We start from the raw sequence: 19,524 nt of genomic DNA on the forward strand, positions 1-19,524 counted from the left end.
ATTTAGCATATAGAAGACGATCATAGTGTTATTATTCACATTTTGTTGACAAATATAATTTTGTAAATTTTGATAATTTATAACCAAGGTAGCTACAGTGATAAACATGTTGAGGTTGATTAAAATTCTAATTTCACACAGTTATGTGATCCTAACCATTAACCCATCCGATAAGCCGTCAAGTCAATTAATTCGAGATCGTTTAACAACTCAAAGGTCTGGCCATTGTTTTGGATTAAACATAATTAGCATAAGGCACTTTGTTATAAATTATTGCTGAAAATGATTATTCAATTTTAACTAATTATAAATGGATGTTATTCGAATTTTAGTATTTCAATAAAGGTAAAAGTGTTTCAAATTTCAATAGTTGGAACATTTGAAACAGTTGTTGTAAGTTCATAATAACATTTAAAAAAAAAATACTATTTCGTCAAATAATATATTTTTTTATTTAAGTGTATTGTGTAGAAAAACATAGTCCATACGCCGATTTCTTAGTAATGTATACACGATAAATCAAAAAAAAAGAAAAAGAATAAAGCAGTTCTGTAAGTAAATAACCATATTTGTATTGCAAAAAAATATTCGGATTGTGATTTTTCGGTCGATAAAAAGCCCATCCATAAGTCGCAAGTAGAACATTTAGTTTCAAAAGCTTAACAAGTCGATTGTTGTCCAAGAAACTCTTACTACCTCTTCAATTTATGTAAGTATTTCTATTAAACTCTAAAAAATTTTAATACGCTGAAACTAAAAAGGCATGAGCCTTATGAGTCAAAAGTTGTGGTGTTTAAGAACAATAATAATGATTATTTTTGCTAGTTATTTTTTTATCGATTCTTAATCATCGTTTTACACAATCCACATTTTGGAGAGAATTCAATAATATATCTTGAGGTTTTTCGTTATTTGGCTTGAAGTACACTAAAGGAAGTGTAGTGAATCATGGTAGTTTTTTAAATCGTTTTCATAATACCTAACAAAAGTAGACATTACTCAAAAAGGTTTCACAGTACAAAGATATAAAAAAAATAACTTTGTAGAGAACTAAATTCATATACGTGTTCAATTTTATTTTTAAAAGTAAGTGATTTGAAAATTGAAATGTTTTCATTATCTGCTTTTATTGTTAAGTCAAAATTAAAAAAAAAATGTTTTTGCATGTTTTTAAATTTATTTCTGACGATTTTAAAACAAAACGTTAAAAACAAATTTGTACACGTATATTAGACAGAAATGAATACCCTTTTTTTTTTATACAATTTAAATAGTTAATAGAATTAATTGTATTTTTGTCTACCTTTATTATAGTGAAATAACTGTAATTTTTGCCAAATTATGTACCTTTCAAATTATATTTCTACCTTCCTATACAAAAAAATTAGTTTAACGGTCTAGGAAATATTATAAGTCTGGTAAAAAAATGTATAAGTACATAATATATATATATATATATATATATATATATTTATTTATTTATCTATTATATTAAAACTGCTTCGCAAAACCATAACCTTCTCGTCTTTGAACCGGAGGCAACTATGGCTCATATAAAATGTTCTTTTATTTGTTATTATTCGCAGATAAAAATGAAACTCTTCTGTGTATTTATATATTTTTTCTTCGTGGATGTTTTGGCAGATGATAATGGTAATTATTTTATTTTAACAGTTTAAGATAGTTTGAAAAATTAAAAAAATTCAATATTTCACCTTTTTACAGCGGTTTATATGGATTATGTTTACAAGATAAGTCAGTAACCAATTTATTTTTTAAACAAAAGTTTTTTAAGTTTTTCAAATCCACTGTTCTTATACAAATTTTTTTAAACTATGTATCACAGCTCAAACCTATGACATTATTGCTCATCATAAGTATGGTTTAACTGATAACAGAGGTAGAACTGTATCTGGAGGTAGATCCGCAGCGAGTAAGATATTATATTTTAAATAATATACTAAAATATATAGAAGCTTTGTTATATGACCTTAATTGTCAAGTGTTTAGTAAATTAAAAACTATAGTTTTTATCAATAGTTAAAAAAAAGCGCACCACATAATATGTAGAACACTGTACAGAGCAGTATAATATACACATTATCATTATCATTATCTAAAAAGGTGTTTGTCAAGTAAATGACTTAGGTTTGCTTTATGTCCCTTTTCTTGACCCTCGACCTCATATTGACTACGTTGTTGGTTAAGCTCTGCGTGTGTTAGGGTTTATTCGTCGTAATTCATCCAAATTTAAGTCTCGTGATTGTTTAGTTGCACTCTATAGCACCCTTGTTCAGTCGACTTTAGAATATGGGGCATTGATCTGGCCACCTTACACAGCAGTTGACAAACGACGAATTAATAACGTACAAAACAGGTTTCTTAGTTTTGCTGGTTGTTCTCTCAATATCGCACACCAAGTCCACGATTATGCTCCTATAAATCAAGTACTCAAGCTTGAGTATTTGGACCAACGACGCAAGAAATTCGGGATTAATTTTTTACATAAATTATTGAATGGTGATATTGATGCTCCGCGTTTACTGGGGCGACACAATATTATTGTACCCAGCAATACTAGGCTTCAAAGTCAATTTTATTTACCTTTGAGCAGAACGAATTTAGCTAAAAATGTCACCCTAATTAGGATGATGCGTGAATACAATGACACTGTACAGTTTTGTACGGAGGCTTATGATTTATTTTTATTGTCAGTGGTAGTTCATTTGTTGTATTAATTGTTTTCCTCTTTTATACTGTTGTATGTACCTACTTATTTGTATTATTTAAAAAAAGCCGATTGGCGATAATTGTAACGGACCCACCCTTATCAGGGCTAATAGATACATATATATATTTATTACATTGTACAACTTATCAGGACTAACATATACATATATCTATATATTATATTATATAACTTCTCATTATTAAATATTGCTAAATATGAATGTACCACACGTGCCGATTTCACATCAGACCCAAAAGGTCATTACAGCATCTTGCGAAAGCAGACAACTTGCAATTCTGTTCACAGTTGACCTCAAACACGAGGCCAACCACTAAGAGAAACTTAACGTTTTTGGCAACTACCGTGCGAATCTCACATCGAAGCTAGCCAATTTCGACCATGCGAAGGCTGCACTCTCATGCCTCTACCCTTCCTCCACCGTTGACATAAGCGGATGTCATGGACGAGCGAGGTCATCCACACGCGGACTTTCGATAATTGCGAGGATTCCCACGGCCATTCAGCGAGCGGACCAACATATAAGGGAGAACTTCAGTCATAGCAGAGCAGATGTACTGGGACCACCATACACTACACTTGAAGTTTCTACCTATCATCTTCTTTTGAAGTCTTAAGCGGCTTATAATTGTCTTAATCATCATATTTTTGAAGCATACTGAACTTATGCTATTAACTGTTTGTCGTTGTACATGTTTTATAAGTATATTAAATTAAATGTTTGTGATTTACTCTGAAGTTATTCTATTAAATATCTAAAAACCTATCACCACGATTGTAACAACACTCAAACAGCCTGCAATACATACGTACAGGGCTACAGGGTTGCTACATTGGCGCAGTCTAAAGGGATCGTTCAAAGACGGTAACGACATCAAGTCCAACTGATTTCAACTGGAAGGGACAAGTTAATTGAAGCACTTCGTTGAAATCGACGTTTTTGGAAGAACCATTCAAATATGAACGCTCTTTTGTAAGTAGATAAGGAACTTAAATTGTATTAAGCTAAGTTAAGAATTTTTGTTTTATATAAGTGATAATCTTAAGTGTAGGTAGGCCCAGTCATCTCCCAAAATTTAAAAAATAAAAAAAAAATGGAATCAAAAGATACTTTAGGAAATCAAGTTATAGACCAATTAATAGACCTGACCAAAAGCGATAGTAATGAAAGTAGTAATGAAGGATTTTTTGAATCAGAAATTATAGAATCCCCTGAACTAATTAAAATAGGAAACAATGACATAGGAAATGATTGTAACGATATAGTAGATAAGGATGTTAAGGGGAGGTCAGTTGAATCAATAGAAAAAGAAATAGATAGATGTTATAATTCACAACGTAATGTTAGCAAATCTAGTGTAAGGGAACCTAAACAAAAATCTCAATCACCTAAGACTGTTTCTAACATTATTGACCGTAGTAATGTTAACATTAACAAGTATGCAAACACACGCTGTTGGATTTGTAATAGGCTTGGCCATATTTCCTTTTTTTGTAAATCACGTATGAAATATAGTATTAATACAAATAATAATAATAGAAATTATCAAACTTCTGTTCGAACTCGTCCAGCTATATGTAATGATTGCAACGGTACAGGCATCATTTTTAAAGAGAGATCGCTGAATCGCCAATCGGCGCATTTCCAGTGATAGAAAGAAAAAAAAATGCTTATCACTTAAAGAGAAATAACACCTAGAAACACCTTGACCAGATTGATAGACCATAAATCGAATCAAAAGTTCATATACGTCTCAGTAATACCTATATTATAAATTAACTTAACTATTGTTAATGTCAAAATCATTATTATTACCTAAATAATTAAATCAATTGTGGTTAATGACTTATAACCAAGTAACTTTCAGTTAGAAAAAAATATATATATATACGAATTTAGAAGTAAATAAATAACTATGAATATGGCAATCTTGGCGAGTTTCTGGGTGTTGCCTATAGAAAAAAAAAAAAAATTTGAATTATAAGTTAATAAGTAAAATGCTGTTCTTTATAATACATATATTAAATAATATGTAGCGTATAAAAAAAAAAATAGATATATAAATAAATATAATATGTTCGCCATTCTGTTAGAGTTGCCGACTCGAGTTAAATATTACTTATTTATTAAACGCCTGAAAAGGGCCACTTTTTATGTTTAGAAGGAAGCTTACCGATCTGCGGATCTATTCATGCTTTTATTTTCCCACTTTGCTATACCAATTTTATGAAAATATTTATATATATACACGTTATATATATATATCTTGTTAGGCTTGGAATTGATTAACACAAGGATGTTAGAACGAGAAACTGATCACTTTTCTTTTTAACCAATCCTAACCAATTTTCCAGAGTACTTTGTTAGGCTATTTAAATAAATAAAATTTGAATCGTAGTTTAGTATTGATATTGAAAAGAATTTGTATTAGAACGCTAAACAAATTAATATTCTGAAAATTTTATTTTTACTGCTAAGTTAGAACGGATGGGCAAATAGCATCCTTACACTTATGGCGGATTTTAGTATAAGGCAATTTCTAACAGAACATAAAAAACCCAATCCATTGGATAAATTTTAGATATACTCGATTGAGATAATCATAAAATTATAAGTCCATTAATAGGAAAGGTGTTGAACATGGCACTAAACGATAAAAATATTAAATTGGGTGTTTCACGGAAACAGTCCCCAAGACACGGTAACATGAATTTTAAACATTAAGTCCGGTAGTCTATACTTTCAATAAAAATGCTAATGTGGATGTTTCACGGAAACAGTCCTTAATCGCGGTAACACGTAATTCAAACGTTAACTCCAGTGAACTAAATTAACGATAAAAATGATAATCAGGATGTCTTGAAGGGACAGTCCTTAGTTACGGTAACACGGACATAAAGACGTTAACTCCGGTATTAAACAATGATATAAAAAATAAATTGAGCAGAATCCTACTGCGTGTTGATATAAAAGAAAAATAATTTGAGCAGAATCCTACTGCATATTGATATAAAAAATAATTTGAGCAGAATCCTACTGCATGTTGATATAAAAAATAATTTGAGCAGAACCCTACTGCATATTAATGTAACAAAAGATAAAATTAAGCAGAAACCTACTGCATGTTGATAATGATAAAGATAAATTAAATATACAAGGTTATGATAAATTAAGAGTGGAAAGATCAACCTAAATCGTTGAATTTCCACTAAAAACTAAAAATGACGCGAATTCTAATAAAGAAGTTGGAAAAATTATAAAAAGTAACGAATCTTTGAACGTTTCAAAAAAAAAAAAGACTATCGATAAAAACGGTAACATGTAAATTAAACATTAATCCCGGTACGGTTGAAACCGCTAATATAATTAATGATAATAATGATTTCGATTATAGCCATGAGGTTAAAAAAAAAAAAAAAAAAAAAAATAGATAGCAGGATATCAAAGAATAACGCGATTAAATTACATAGTAATGATAGAAATATTTCGATGAAACCGAGTAAAATGCTTTATAGTAGCGCGGTAAAAAAGCGTGATAAAATGAATACTAATGATAAATCTATCGAAAACACAAATTAATTAATTAACGCGAGTAATATAATTGAAAAACACGACGCTGCAAATTCTATCGAAATAGATCCAGCTATCGAAATTAAATTGATTTAAAAAAAAAAAATTGAACGGGTTAACCGACGTGAACAAATTATTAACGCGAATCGTGAGATAAAAAGTGAAACCATACCTGTATGTAATAGAAAAAAAAATATATATTATTGGCTCGCGAATTAAATACCAAGTTTAGCATGATAATTTCGACATGAACGACATCAGTAAATTATATAATCATAAATCCATTATCGGAAGACACACGTATTTTAGTGAATAAATTACAATTTACACCTGGTAATTTACCAGCGCTAACATAACTAGTATAATAAAGGATGGCGTTTTGCCAATAAATATAAATGAAACGCAACAAAACCGTTTAGTTTCTCGCAGATAAACGAATTAAATTATGACAACTTAGATGAATTTGAAGTATGTCACGTAAAAAAAAAAAAAAATATATTACCTTTCAGTGCCTATACTATACCGTACGTATAGTATAACACAACATTATTTTACACCGTACAAACGATATTAGTATATTTAATTCTACTCGGATAATCGACTCGTTGATATTTATCAACCAAACCCCGTATTATAATCATATACGAACGAAGACACGTATCGGCGACACGCGATACGAAATAATATTATTATGTCTGTCATATGTTATAATAAACTAAGATATTATGTTATTTTAATTACTTTTAAAATAAAATGATAGTTTTCTTTTCTTTCTTTAAAAAGCTAAAGATTTAAAATTTAAAATACTGTTAAACCACTTTTTTCAATCACTTGGATAAATAGAAAACAAATATAGCAACAAATTGCTATACGGGTTGTTAAGATATATTCTAATACGAAATACAACATTTCAGGGTCATAGGAATGTGTATACTTCGAACAGTCTGCGCGGATTTTCGGTACCACGTTGACACATTATCCGATACCCAAAGCGGGTTATACTATGAAAAACTTGATTCTCTTAAGGTTCAAACCAAGGAAGTTACTCTATTGACTTATTTAGACTTAAGTCAGTACAATCAGAATGCCCAACTACTAGAGGCAAGGGTTAATGCATCATACGAATATTGTGAACACTTTACTAAATCATTTTCCCCTCAATTAGCATCAATTAATGAAAGCTATATTAATTCTATTCACGATCATTGTCTAACTTTAAACACACAAGCCAGGGTTTCTCTATCTAGCATTGTAAATAAAACTGATTTAATCTTCAGAACTATTGAACCTAGTCGTTCAAAGCGGGGAATTCCTTTTAAATTATTAAGCAAGGCAGCTCGCCTATTATTCGGATTATGCAGTGAGCTATGTATACAAAATTCAGATAAAATAATAGACAAGGCATTATCAGGTGAACATTCGGTTCTACCAATTCTAACAAAGGTCCTTGGCCTTCCTAACATTACTTCTAAGCAGCCGTCTGTTGATACTTTGGAAATGATATCCGCATATGACCAAAATAACACAATAGGAGATTTGGATCGCGTTCGAATAGACAACGCTTTAGCTCTAAACGCATTACTTAATCAATTTTCACTAGAAGCGAACACTCTTTTTGAAATACTCCAAAGCGCTAGGTTAGGTTATATACACCCTAGTCTGATTAATGACGAGGCAATTCTAGAACAACTTAAGTCCATTACAGATCAATTCGATCCAAACACCGAATTACCTTACGCCTTATCACTACGAAATATACCTAAATTACTAAAGGTATCCAAACTAGCTATATATTATTCTAACGACCGAGTTGTACTAAAAATAGGAATTCCGTTAACATATGATGAAACCTTAGATGTATTTCATATATTACCTCATCCTGTTTGTATTAACCATAATTGTGTTTTTATCAAGCCCAAATTCCATTACATAGCTATGACAGCCTCACGAAAGCTATATTCCACTTTCGAAAGGATTGATCAAGTAGAATGCCAACAAACCGACGAATTTAGATTATGTCCGGAAATTTATCCATTACATCTAACCTCAAATAAACCCTTATGCGAAGCCTTATTATTCCAAGAGTTAGACACAGCACCAGCTGTCTGTGATATAACATTCAACCAATTAGGTACTACGGTGTTCTATAAGTTAACACATCAAAATAAATGGTATTTCATTTCAAACGGGGAGTCAATACTTATTACCTGCAGTAACAGCACCAACAAGTCCCTAGCACTCATTGATATAATGGGTACTGGTATTTTAACTCTTAACGAAACTTGCAAGGCTTATGGTGCCGATCATGTATTAATTCCAAGCACTCCAACTAACGAACAAGATAATTATGGTAACTACATAGCAAATGTAACAATAAAAGAAGCAAACATTTTGACTTCTACTTTAGTTGATCAAATCCTTGACCCTTTTCAATCACCAATAAGGTCCATAACTGATTTTTTAAATACGGGAAAACCCCTCTCTCAGTTGCAGCTTCAACAAAGTCTACTGCAAGCACCAAACAAACATTTTTATTATAACTATATCCTATTTATAATATGTTCAATTAATTTACTAATGATACTTGCCATAATTTATCTACATGACATTAACCATCGGAATTCTTTACGTCAACCGCGACGTCAAATTGTATATACTCCAGGAGAGGAAGAAGGAGTAGAATTAAGAGGAGTAGATTAACATTTTATAATATATTAACTGAAAGTAAAAGTAGAAATTTAGTTTAGCAGTTAGATTAAAAGATTCACTAATAAGAATCATTTATATATATATATATATTTTAAGGGCCATATGATACAACCATGGCCTTAAGCCTATACATTGACATAGGGGACGATGATGAGTGCGAGTTAGACGCGTGTCTACACGCCCTAGGAGAACGACGCCAGTCGATCTCTTCACAACCGGGCCGCAGATACGTTACTTCCCAGAACCACACGTTCTATTAGGGGCTGGAAACATCATATGCCCTGAGATTTGTAGAGATAAAAAAAAAAAAAAATAATATATATAGATATACATAATCCTCTATTGTAGTATTTATTCTAAACAGTAACTCAAATTATAAGCTATCACTACTACATTTCTCCCATCCGGTAATAAACCATTTAGTTAAGATTCAATTAAGTTCTAACGTACTGGGTCTTACTACCATTAGAATAAGGATAATTTTATGTATGTAAATAAGCGCACATGCGAAAAAAAAAAAAAAAATGTTCTAATTAATCTAATATATTATACAAATAAGTACTAACCACCTTTTTATTGTTCTAAAGGAAACCACATTAATATATATTGTTAACTAACCATTATTAACCTCTTAAGCAAATTAGTTAAGAACACGAAGCATTTTAAGCTTTATACATTTTATTATGAATTTAATCATGTAACACAACACTTTATGTAACATATCCCAAGCAAATTGTAACCTTTAATGAAGTTTTTTGTACTACGTCCAAAAAACTAAAAAAAAACGATGGAGATGTAACGGACCCACCCTTATCAGGGCTAATAGATACATATATATATTTATTACATTGTACAACTTATCAGGACTAACATATACATATATCTATATATTATATTATATAACTTCTCATTATTAAATATTGCTAAATATGAATGTACCACACGTGCCGATTTCACATCAGACCCAAAAGGTCATTACAGCATCTTGCGAAAGCAGACAACTTGCAATTCTGTTCACAGTTGACCTCAAACACGAGGCCAACCACTAAGAGAAACTTAACGTTTTTGGCAACTACCGTGCGAATCTCACATCGAAGCTAGCCAATTTCGACCATGCGAAGGCTGCACTCTCATGCCTCTACCCTTCCTCCACCGTTGACATAAGCGGATGTCATGGACGAGCGAGGTCATCCACACGCGGACTTTCGATAATTGCGAGGATTCCCACGGCCATTCAGCGAGCGGACCAACATATAAGGGAGAACTTCAGTCATAGCAGAGCAGATGTACTGGGACCACCATACACTACACTTGAAGTTTCTACCTATCATCTTCTTTTGAAGTCTTAAGCGGCTTATAATTGTCTTAATCATCATATTTTTGAAGCATACTGAACTTATGCTATTAACTGTTTGTCGTTGTACATGTTTTATAAGTATATTAAATTAAATGTTTGTGATTTACTCTGAAGTTATTCTATTAAATATCTAAAAACCTATCACCACGATTGTAACAACACTCAAACAGCCTGCAATACATACGTACAGGGCTACAGGGTTGCTACATAATTTATAAAAAAAAAATAATTCCTAATAATCTATATTATTCTAGTATAGCCAAAATCTTCATTTGTTTATTCTAGATGATTTGGAGCATGTAATTGAGACAATGGTTTATGATATCGATGCTAAGGATTGCTACAAGAATAGTTTACGTAATCACGATTATAATCATTATAAAAAACAACAAGACAAAAGTAGAAAAAAATATTTGAAAATAATAAAATAACTGCATCTCGTGTTTATCTTTATGCAATTGATGGCTGTTATAGTTATTATATTTTTCACCGAAATTTAAATAGATGCTTTACGAAAAATTATTGATGCTAGCTTTATCAACTTTGTCTGATTAATACATTTTATTCTCATCGCCTAAACTGCATCAACTCGGCCATTATATTCATACAGATTCCTTAGTCTATAATATAGTTTTTTTCTACTTTGACCTACGCCTTCTAATTTATAATTATATAATTTAATAATTTACTATAGAAAATCCAATTAAATATCATTAATTTATGTAATGTCAATTTCATTTTAGGCAAACTTATTTTTTTGATTGCTGTACCAGGTAATAGTTTTTGTTGAGTCTTATGAAAATATTTCCAATATTTCATTCCTATAGAATTTTCCAAAGACTCTTATCGTATTGAATATACAGTAGAGCATGTTTATTTTGAGTTACTAATTCACATGTTTTTTCTACCTTGAAATTCGTCTTCCTGTTTATAACAGAATAGAAAATTAGTTGCAGTATCATTAATTTTTGTGTTGTTAATTTCAGATAAAATAGAAATAGTCTTGGGAATACCGGGTAATAATTTTCATTGTACTCTATGAAAGCGTTTTGATACAGTTGTTTGATATTCTTTATGCACACAAGATTTTTGTTTTAATTTCAGAATTTCAAAATGATGACCCAGAGAAAAGTAAAAACCCCTTTTTAATTTTTATATTTATTATACGTATTGCATATTTATAACTTATAAATACTTTAAAAATAATCATCTGTATCTATTAACAAATACCAATATGACACAGCAGTTTATGCAGTTGTTTGATATTCTTTATGCACACAAGATTTTTGTTTTAATTTCAGAACTTAAAAATATTGACCCACAGAAAAGTAAAAACCCCTTTTTATATTTTAAATTTATTATACGTATTGCATATTTATTACCTATAAATACTTTGAAAAAAATCATCTGTATCTGTTCACAAATACCAATATGACACATCAGTTTCAATCATAAAAAGTTATGTAGGTACATTAAAATGTATTTTGTCTTAAATTTTAGAAGCCAATAATTTGTTACTAGAAATGATAGAATACATAGAAAAATTATTAGGTAAATATACTATAAAAAAATTAATGATTACATATTTTGGTAGTTTTTAAGAAATTCTCGGTTTATAACTTAGCTTTATGACTTTTCATAAAGCTAAATGACGTGTTTATGTTTAAGGTTTTAAATAATCATTTCAATTATAATTTAAACCGTTTATTTAAACATAGCTATAAAATAAATAATTAGCATATATACAATAATATATTGTATTAGTTAATATTGATCTAATTAACCTCAGTTATAGAGTGAATGTTATGTATAAAATATAAACCGGGTTTTATTAACTGTATAATGGTTTGATGTGTTTGTTACAGGATTTAGATATGAAGAAACTTATAATAGTGGTAATTACGAATTTTTTACAGTCGTAAATAGCCTTAAAAGCTTGTTTTTATTAATTTAATGTATTATGTCAAATAATTGTTTTAATGAAATAAACTTTTTGTTGAGGAGAGAGAGAGAGAGTGTGTCACTACAGTGTTAATTTGTAATACATTTTTTGAGATTTCGAGTATAGAAAGAATATATTTGAAGAGTTTTAACACTAATAAGTGGCTGTACATAAAGTTAGTTATATCACAATTATTTGTAATGTAATGCAAAAATTATGTATAAAGAGCGACTAATATATTATTTATTTCTTCCAATTACGGTCATTTAATAACTTTTTTCATAGATTTGGGAACATTGATAACAATTGCTAACAGAGGAAGACAATGTGTTGCTATAGCTTTAATACGTATAATCGAACGTCGTGTATTAGGTAAATATTATTATGGAGTTGTACGGTTTTATTATATACAAATATATATATATATATATATATATATATTTGTTTTAAGGTTATTTAATAGGGACAATTGAATTGAATTTTTAACAATTAACCAAATAAGTTATAACTACTTACTCGTGCTTACATGTAATACAAAATATAACATGGCTGTACAATACGACACCATGCTTATTGTATTATTATTATTTTATGACTTCGTATTTACAAATAAAATAGTTTTGTTTTGAACCATTAAGATAAGTAATAACTGGTAAACTAATATTAGCAAATTAAAAAAAATATTTTCTAATTTTTGATCAGGAGTTGTGCAGCATGTAAATGATCCCTCTTTACCAGCGAAGTGTCGTTTCATCGGAATATACTTAAGTGCCCAAACTCCAGAATTGTACATGGAAGCAGTTGAGGTTAACTTAACTGGCCTTACATGTACCTTTACGGATAAAAATGATGGCAAAAAGAGGTACGGTTATATTGATGGCAAATGGTCTCAAATAAGCTTAGACCTAGGCCGACCACTAGAATCACTCCAGGACCAGTTACGAATTGGACGTCTATAAGACCCACTTACATTCTAACCTAGTGTTAGTTCAACACTGGTATCTGTGTTCTGTTTATTATATATTATATTATAATTTATCTTATTGTAATAATTACTATATACATTATAAAACCTGATTTTTTTAAATATTATACATATCCCTAAGCTGACGGCAAGTGAATCGTCGGTGGATTTTTTCAATAACATTTTCCACATCAATACATTTTTTTGTTATTACATAATATTGTAATCTATTTCTGTTTTTTGACATGTCTACCAATATAATAAACAATTACCGAACTAGTAAAAACATACAAATTTTTATCTAATCTATTCCAACTATTTATTTATCCTTCTAAATCATTTCCTTATTGTTCTACCTCTTATTAAATTACTGTGCAAACTTGGGTGACAGGTTCATAGTTAATATTTCCAATGGAAAATTCATCTCAATGGTTGTTATATAAAGATTTTATGCTACAGGTGACATACCCTAAATAGAGTTATAATGTTGAGTGACTAAATAAGTCAGTGTAGATTATATTATACAAATAGCTAGTTGTGGAAAAAAAATATCCTGGTTGGTTAACCATTATGGTATTGGATTGGCTTCAATATGATTTAAATAAGATCAATGCAAACAATAATTGTATATAACTACAATGGTTCTACTTACGACTGATAAAGCAATATCGTGGTGGGGGGTAGCTACCACTTTTCCCAATTTGTATATTTTCCAAAGACCACATTTCCTATGGAAAAATTGTTAATTAGGAAAAGTGAATTTGAGGTAAATTGTACGTTGGGAATGTTTGTATTTCCATAAGATTGACAAATACCAAACACCACTTTTCCCAACAATCAGTTTTTCTAAAATCTAAATATCCTATGAAAATAAGTAACATTGGAAATAATGGTTTATTACATTTAAATAATTCTGGTTTGTTTACCAATGAAATGATAATTTCTAGTTGTTGATAGTGTAATACCTCTGCTGAGTCTATGTAAAAAGCTAAGACAAGCAATATTTATCTTCTTATTTTTTGTGTTATTATACGGCCGACAAACTTAAAACTTTAAAATTAAATATGACTTAAACTAATATAGTTAAATATTAAACTTTATACAGTAATTATAAAACAAATCATTTTGTTAAAAAAAAAAATTATATATTTTTTTTTTTTTAAACAATTTTAGACACCACTTAACTTTTATTAGCCGCCTTATCGATTATATCATCCGAGTCTACACCGTTGAACAACCCTTTCTCGATAAATATAACCAAAAAACTGTCTAATTAGTCTTGTGACAAGGTACTACTTAATATGGTTTAACATATTTCAGTTTCGAGAAACCACGATCACGTCATAGTTGAGTACAGTGGTGCATCAGGAATGTTCAGGTGCTCTAGTGTAAAACTAAATATTATGTCCTCACTCCTTGGCCCTTGGAATTTAAAAAATTGGATTTTGAAAAATGACTATTTAGAAAATCGTATTCACATTACCTCTTTAAGCATAATTTTTATCGAGGCCCTAGTCTTATTAGGTATGAGTATACTTATATTTAATATACTTAACTACCTATTGACTTATACCATTATGACATATCGATATTAATGATAAAAAAATGTGTAGGTAAAATAAAATGTATGTTTTTGTTTTAATTTTAAAGCTATTCGTTACGTTAGTATATTATGCTAGAAAAATAGAATATAAATTAGGTAAATATAACATTTGAAAAATTGATAGTGACCTACACATTTGTAACTCTACAATATCCAATTCAAATATAAAGTCATAAAGCTATATATATATTTTATGCTTAACTTTTAATAAACATTCGAAATATAATTTAAACAGTTTATTCAAACATCACTATTATAAATACATTAACATTTACACAATATTATTTTGCATTAATTAATTGGTCTAAATTATCTCAGTTATAGAGTGACTGTAATATTATATAAACCGTGTTTAACTCAAAACTCATAATGCATAATGATTTGATATAGTTGTTACAGGAATTAAATTGCCTGAAGTCAATGAAGACCAAGGTAATTACGAATTTTTCAATAGTCGTAATTAGCCTTTAAAGCTTATTTATACGAGTTCGAATGTGCTTCATTTCATTTATGTAATGTTTTGTTTTAATTAATAAATTTAACATTTTGTTGAGGGAGAGGGGAGAGAGGGAGACTTTGGTAAAATTTGATTTTCCTATTGGATTAAGAGTAAAACGATAAAAGTAATTCCCGATTCGGTGTAGTACGCTTTATTTATTTTGCTTGGTTGCGTAGTTATGACCTTGGGCTAGTTTTAAGTAGCCGAATTGTCGACGAATAATGATAGATGAGAAAAATGTGTTTAATACAGTATTAAGACATAAAATATCTTTAAAGTTAAAGACTACAAGATGTCTGATAGAGAACTAGAAGCGTGGTTATAAACAAGAGGTTCGGATGACCATTGAGTTTATAGTGGAACCTAGCACAATAGATTATGACAGTTTCGTAAACTGTTTTGGCGTTAAAGTCTGAACAAATATTTATTTAGCATATAGAAGATGGTCATAGTGTTATTTTTCACAATTGGTTGACAAATATAATTTTGTAAATTTTGATAGTAATTATAATCAAGGTAGCTACAGTGATAAACAAGTTGAGGTTGATTAAAATTCTAATTTCACACAGTTATGTGATCCTAACCATTAACCCATCCGATAAGCCGTCAAATCAATTAATTCGAGATTGTTTAACAACTCAAAGGTCTGGCCATTGTTTTGGATTAAACATAATTAGCATAAGGCACTTTGTTATAAATCATTGCTGAAAATGATTATTCAATTTTAATTAATTATAAATGGATGTTATTCGAATTTTAATATTTCAATAAAGGTAAAAGTGTTTCAAATTTCAATATTTGGAACAGTTGAAACAGTTTTTGTAAGTCCATAAAAAAATTAAAAAAAAAGAAATACTATTTCGTCAAATAATATATTTTTTTATTTAAGTGTATTGTGTAGAAAAACATAGTCCACACGCCGATTTCTTAGTAATGTATACACGATAAATAAAAAAAAGAAACAAAGAATGAACCAGTTCTGTAAGTAAATAACCGTATTTGTATTGCAAAAAAATATTCGGATTGCGATTTTTCGATCGAAATAAAGCCCATCCATAAGTTGCAAGCAGTACATTTAGTTTCAAAAGCTTAACAAGTCGATTGTTGTCCAAGAAACCTTACCAACTCTTCAATTTATGTAAGTATTTCTATTAAACTCTAAAAAATTTAATTACGCTTAAGAGTCAAAAGTTGTAGTGTTTAAGAACAGCAATAAGGATTGTTTATTGCTAATTATTTTTTTATCGATTATCAATCATCGTTTTACACAATCCACATTTTGGAGAGAATTCAATAATATATCTTGAGGTTTTTCGTTATTTGGCTTGAAGTATACTAAAGGAAGTGTAGTGAATCATGGTAGTTTTTTAAATCGTTTTAATAATACCTAACAAAAGTAGACATTACTCAAAAAGGTTCAACAGTACAAAGATATAAAAAAAAAAACTTTGTAGAGAACTAAATTCATATTATACATAACTAATTTCAATTTTTTTTTTTGAAAATAAATGATTTGAAAATTGAAATGTTTTCATCACCTGTTAAGTCAAAATTAAAAAAAAAAATGTTTCTGCATGTTTTTAGTTTTATTTCTGACGATTTTAAAGCAAAACGCTACAAACAAATGTGTACACGTATATTAGACAGAAAGCAATAGCCTCCAAAAATAAGATTTTATTTAAGTGCTATGATGGAAAATCTAAATCATATTGCTGAATATTCCTATTTTGACGTAGACGAAATATTTAAAAAAAAAATTTTTTTTTTTATCGATACTTTTGTGAGCTATAAATTTCATTTATTTTTTCACTACTGCTCAGTGTGCTATTTGCAAAGATATTTTAAAATTTTTTGTAACGGTAATAACTTTATTTCTAAAGATGTTTTTTAAAACGGATTATGACATTCTCTCTAAAATGTGATCTTCTCCATAACGTCACATCATAAAATCTAACTTTAATAACAACATTTAGTTGAATACTTTTTTATAATTTCTATTTTGAATAATGTAAGATAATTTTTTTATACAATGCAATTTTAATAGTTAACCGACTTATTTTTATTTTTGTCTATCTTTATTATAGTGAAATAACTGTAATTTTTGCCAAATAAAGTACCTTTCAAGTTAGATTTCTACCTTCCTATACAAAAAAATTAGTTTAACGGTCTAGGAAATATTATAAGTCTGGTAAAAAAATGTATAAGTACATAATATATATATATATATATATATATATATATATATATATATTTATTTATCATATTAAAACTGCTTCGCAAAAACCATAACCTTCTCATCTTTGAACCGCAGGCAACTATGGCTAATATAAAATGTTTTTTTATTTATTATTATTCGCAGATAAAAATGAAACTCTTCTGTGTATTTATATATTTTTTCTTCGTGGATGTTCTGGCAGATGATAATAGTAATTATTTTATTTTAACATTTTAAGGTAGTTAAAATTTGATAAAATTTAATATTTCACCTGTTTACAGCGGATTATATGGATCATGTTTACAAAATAAGTCAGTAACATTTTTATTTTATAAACAAAAGTTTTTTAAGTTTTTCAAATCCACTGTTCTTATACAAATTTTTTAAACTATGTATCACAGCTCAAACCTTCAGAAGTACTTATCTTATGAATGGTTTATTTGATAACAGAGGTAGACTTAGATCTAGTGCAAGTAAGATATTATATTTAAAATAATATACTAATATATATAGACGCTTTGTTATATGTACCTAGTTGTCAAGTTATTAGTAAATTAAAAACTATAGTTTTTATCAATAGTTTAAAAAAGCGCACCGCGTAATATGTAGAACACTGTACAGAGCAGTACCTATAATATATACATTATAATTACTAATAATCTATATTATTCTAGTATAGCCAAAATCTTCATTTGCTTATTTTAGATAATTTGGAGCATGTAATTGAGACAATGGTTGATGATCTCTATGATGTCAGTCGCTACAAGGATAATTTCTGTAATCATAATTATAATCATTATAAAAAACAACAAGACAAGAGTAGAAAAAAATATTTAAAAATAATAAAATAACTGCATCTCATGTTTATCTTTATACAATTGATGAGTGTTATAATTATTATATTTTTCACCGAAATCTAAATAGATAATTTACGAAAAATTATTGATGCTTGCTCTATCAACTTTGTCTGATTAATACATTTTATTCTCATCGCCTAAACTGCATCAACTCGGCCATTATATTTCATATAAAGGGTGTCCCAAAAATAGCGCAACTTTTAACACGGTTGCGCCATTTAAACGGTTGCGCTTTTTTTGGGACACCCTTTAGATTCCTTAGTCTATAAAATAGTTTTTTTCTACTTTGACCTACGCCTTCTAATTTATAATTATAAAATTCAATAATTTACTATAGAAAATCCAATTAAATATCATTCATTTATGTAATGTCAATTTCATTTTAGGCAAACTTATTTTTTTGATTGCTGTACCAGGTAATAGTTTTTATTGAGTTTTATGAAAATATTTCCAATATTTCATTCTTATAGAATTTTCCAAAGACTCTTATCGTATTGAATATACAGTAGAGCATGTTTCTTTTGAGTTACTAATACACATGTTTTTTCTACTTTGAAATTCGTCTTCCTGTTTATAATAGAATAGAAAATTAATTGCAGTATCATTAATTTTTGTATTGTTAATTTCAGATAAAATAGAAATTGTCTCGGGAATACCGGGTAATAATTTTCATTGTACTCTATGAAAGCGTTTCCATACAGTTGTTTGATATTCTTTATGCACACAAGATTTTTGTTTTAATTTCAGAACTTCAAAATGATGACCCACAGAAAAGTAAAAACCTCTTTTTAATTTTTATATTTATTATACGTATTGCATATTTATTACTTATAAATACTTTGAAAATAATCATCTGTATCTATTAACAAATACCAATATGACACATCAGTTTATGCAGTTGTTTGATATTCTTTATGCACACAAGATTTTTGTTTTAATTTCAGAACTTCAAAATGATGACCCATATGAAAGTAAAAGCCCTTTTTTTATATTTTATTTGTATTATACGTATTGTGTATTTATTACCTATAAATACTTTGAAAAAAATCATCTGTATC

The 19,524-nt window shown here is 28.8% G+C and overlaps 2 protein-coding genes across 2 annotated transcripts; both read left to right on the plus strand.

The window, feature by feature from the left end:
* Positions 1 to 702: 702 nt before the first annotated feature.
* On the plus strand, positions 703 to 13,475 carry LOC126837585 (uncharacterized). Its single transcript, XM_050571509.1, has 13 exons — positions 703 to 709; positions 1,587 to 1,653; positions 1,726 to 1,755; positions 1,847 to 1,933; positions 10,672 to 10,743; positions 11,130 to 11,159; positions 11,373 to 11,402; positions 11,491 to 11,517; positions 11,688 to 11,714; positions 11,887 to 11,937; positions 12,252 to 12,281; positions 12,614 to 12,700; positions 13,031 to 13,475. Exons 2-13 carry the CDS (start codon positions 1,593 to 1,595, stop codon positions 13,285 to 13,287), a joined length of 789 nt encoding a protein of 262 aa, XP_050427466.1. The 5' UTR covers positions 703 to 709; positions 1,587 to 1,592; the 3' UTR covers positions 13,288 to 13,475.
* LOC126837584 (uncharacterized) lies at positions 2,818 to 10,493 on the plus strand. The gene is made up of 2 exons (XM_050571507.1): positions 2,818 to 3,722; positions 7,235 to 10,493. Exons 1-2 carry the CDS (start codon positions 3,709 to 3,711, stop codon positions 9,018 to 9,020), a joined length of 1,800 nt encoding a protein of 599 aa, XP_050427464.1. The 5' UTR covers positions 2,818 to 3,708; the 3' UTR covers positions 9,021 to 10,493.
* Positions 13,476 to 19,524: the final 6,049 nt, after the last annotated feature.

Source organism: Adelges cooleyi, unplaced genomic scaffold (assembly GCF_023614345.1).
Source record: "Adelges cooleyi isolate 19-005CV unplaced genomic scaffold, UGA_ACOO_1.1 ACOO_flye_CR_arks_rails_tigmint_CR_PRNA_254, whole genome shotgun sequence".
Taxonomy (NCBI): domain Eukaryota; kingdom Metazoa; phylum Arthropoda; class Insecta; order Hemiptera; family Adelgidae; genus Adelges; species Adelges cooleyi.

Coding starts and splice junctions, on each gene's coding strand:
- LOC126837585 (XM_050571509.1), top strand. CDS start 1,593: ATGAAACTCTTCTGTGTATTTATATATTTTTTCTTCGTGGATGTTTTG. Junction 1,654..1,725: donor TGTTTTGGCAGATGATAATG/GTAATTATTTTA, acceptor ACCTTTTTACAG/CGGTTTATATGGATTATGTT. Junction 11,938..12,251: donor ATACATAGAAAAATTATTAG/GTAAATATACTA, acceptor TGTTTGTTACAG/GATTTAGATATGAAGAAACT.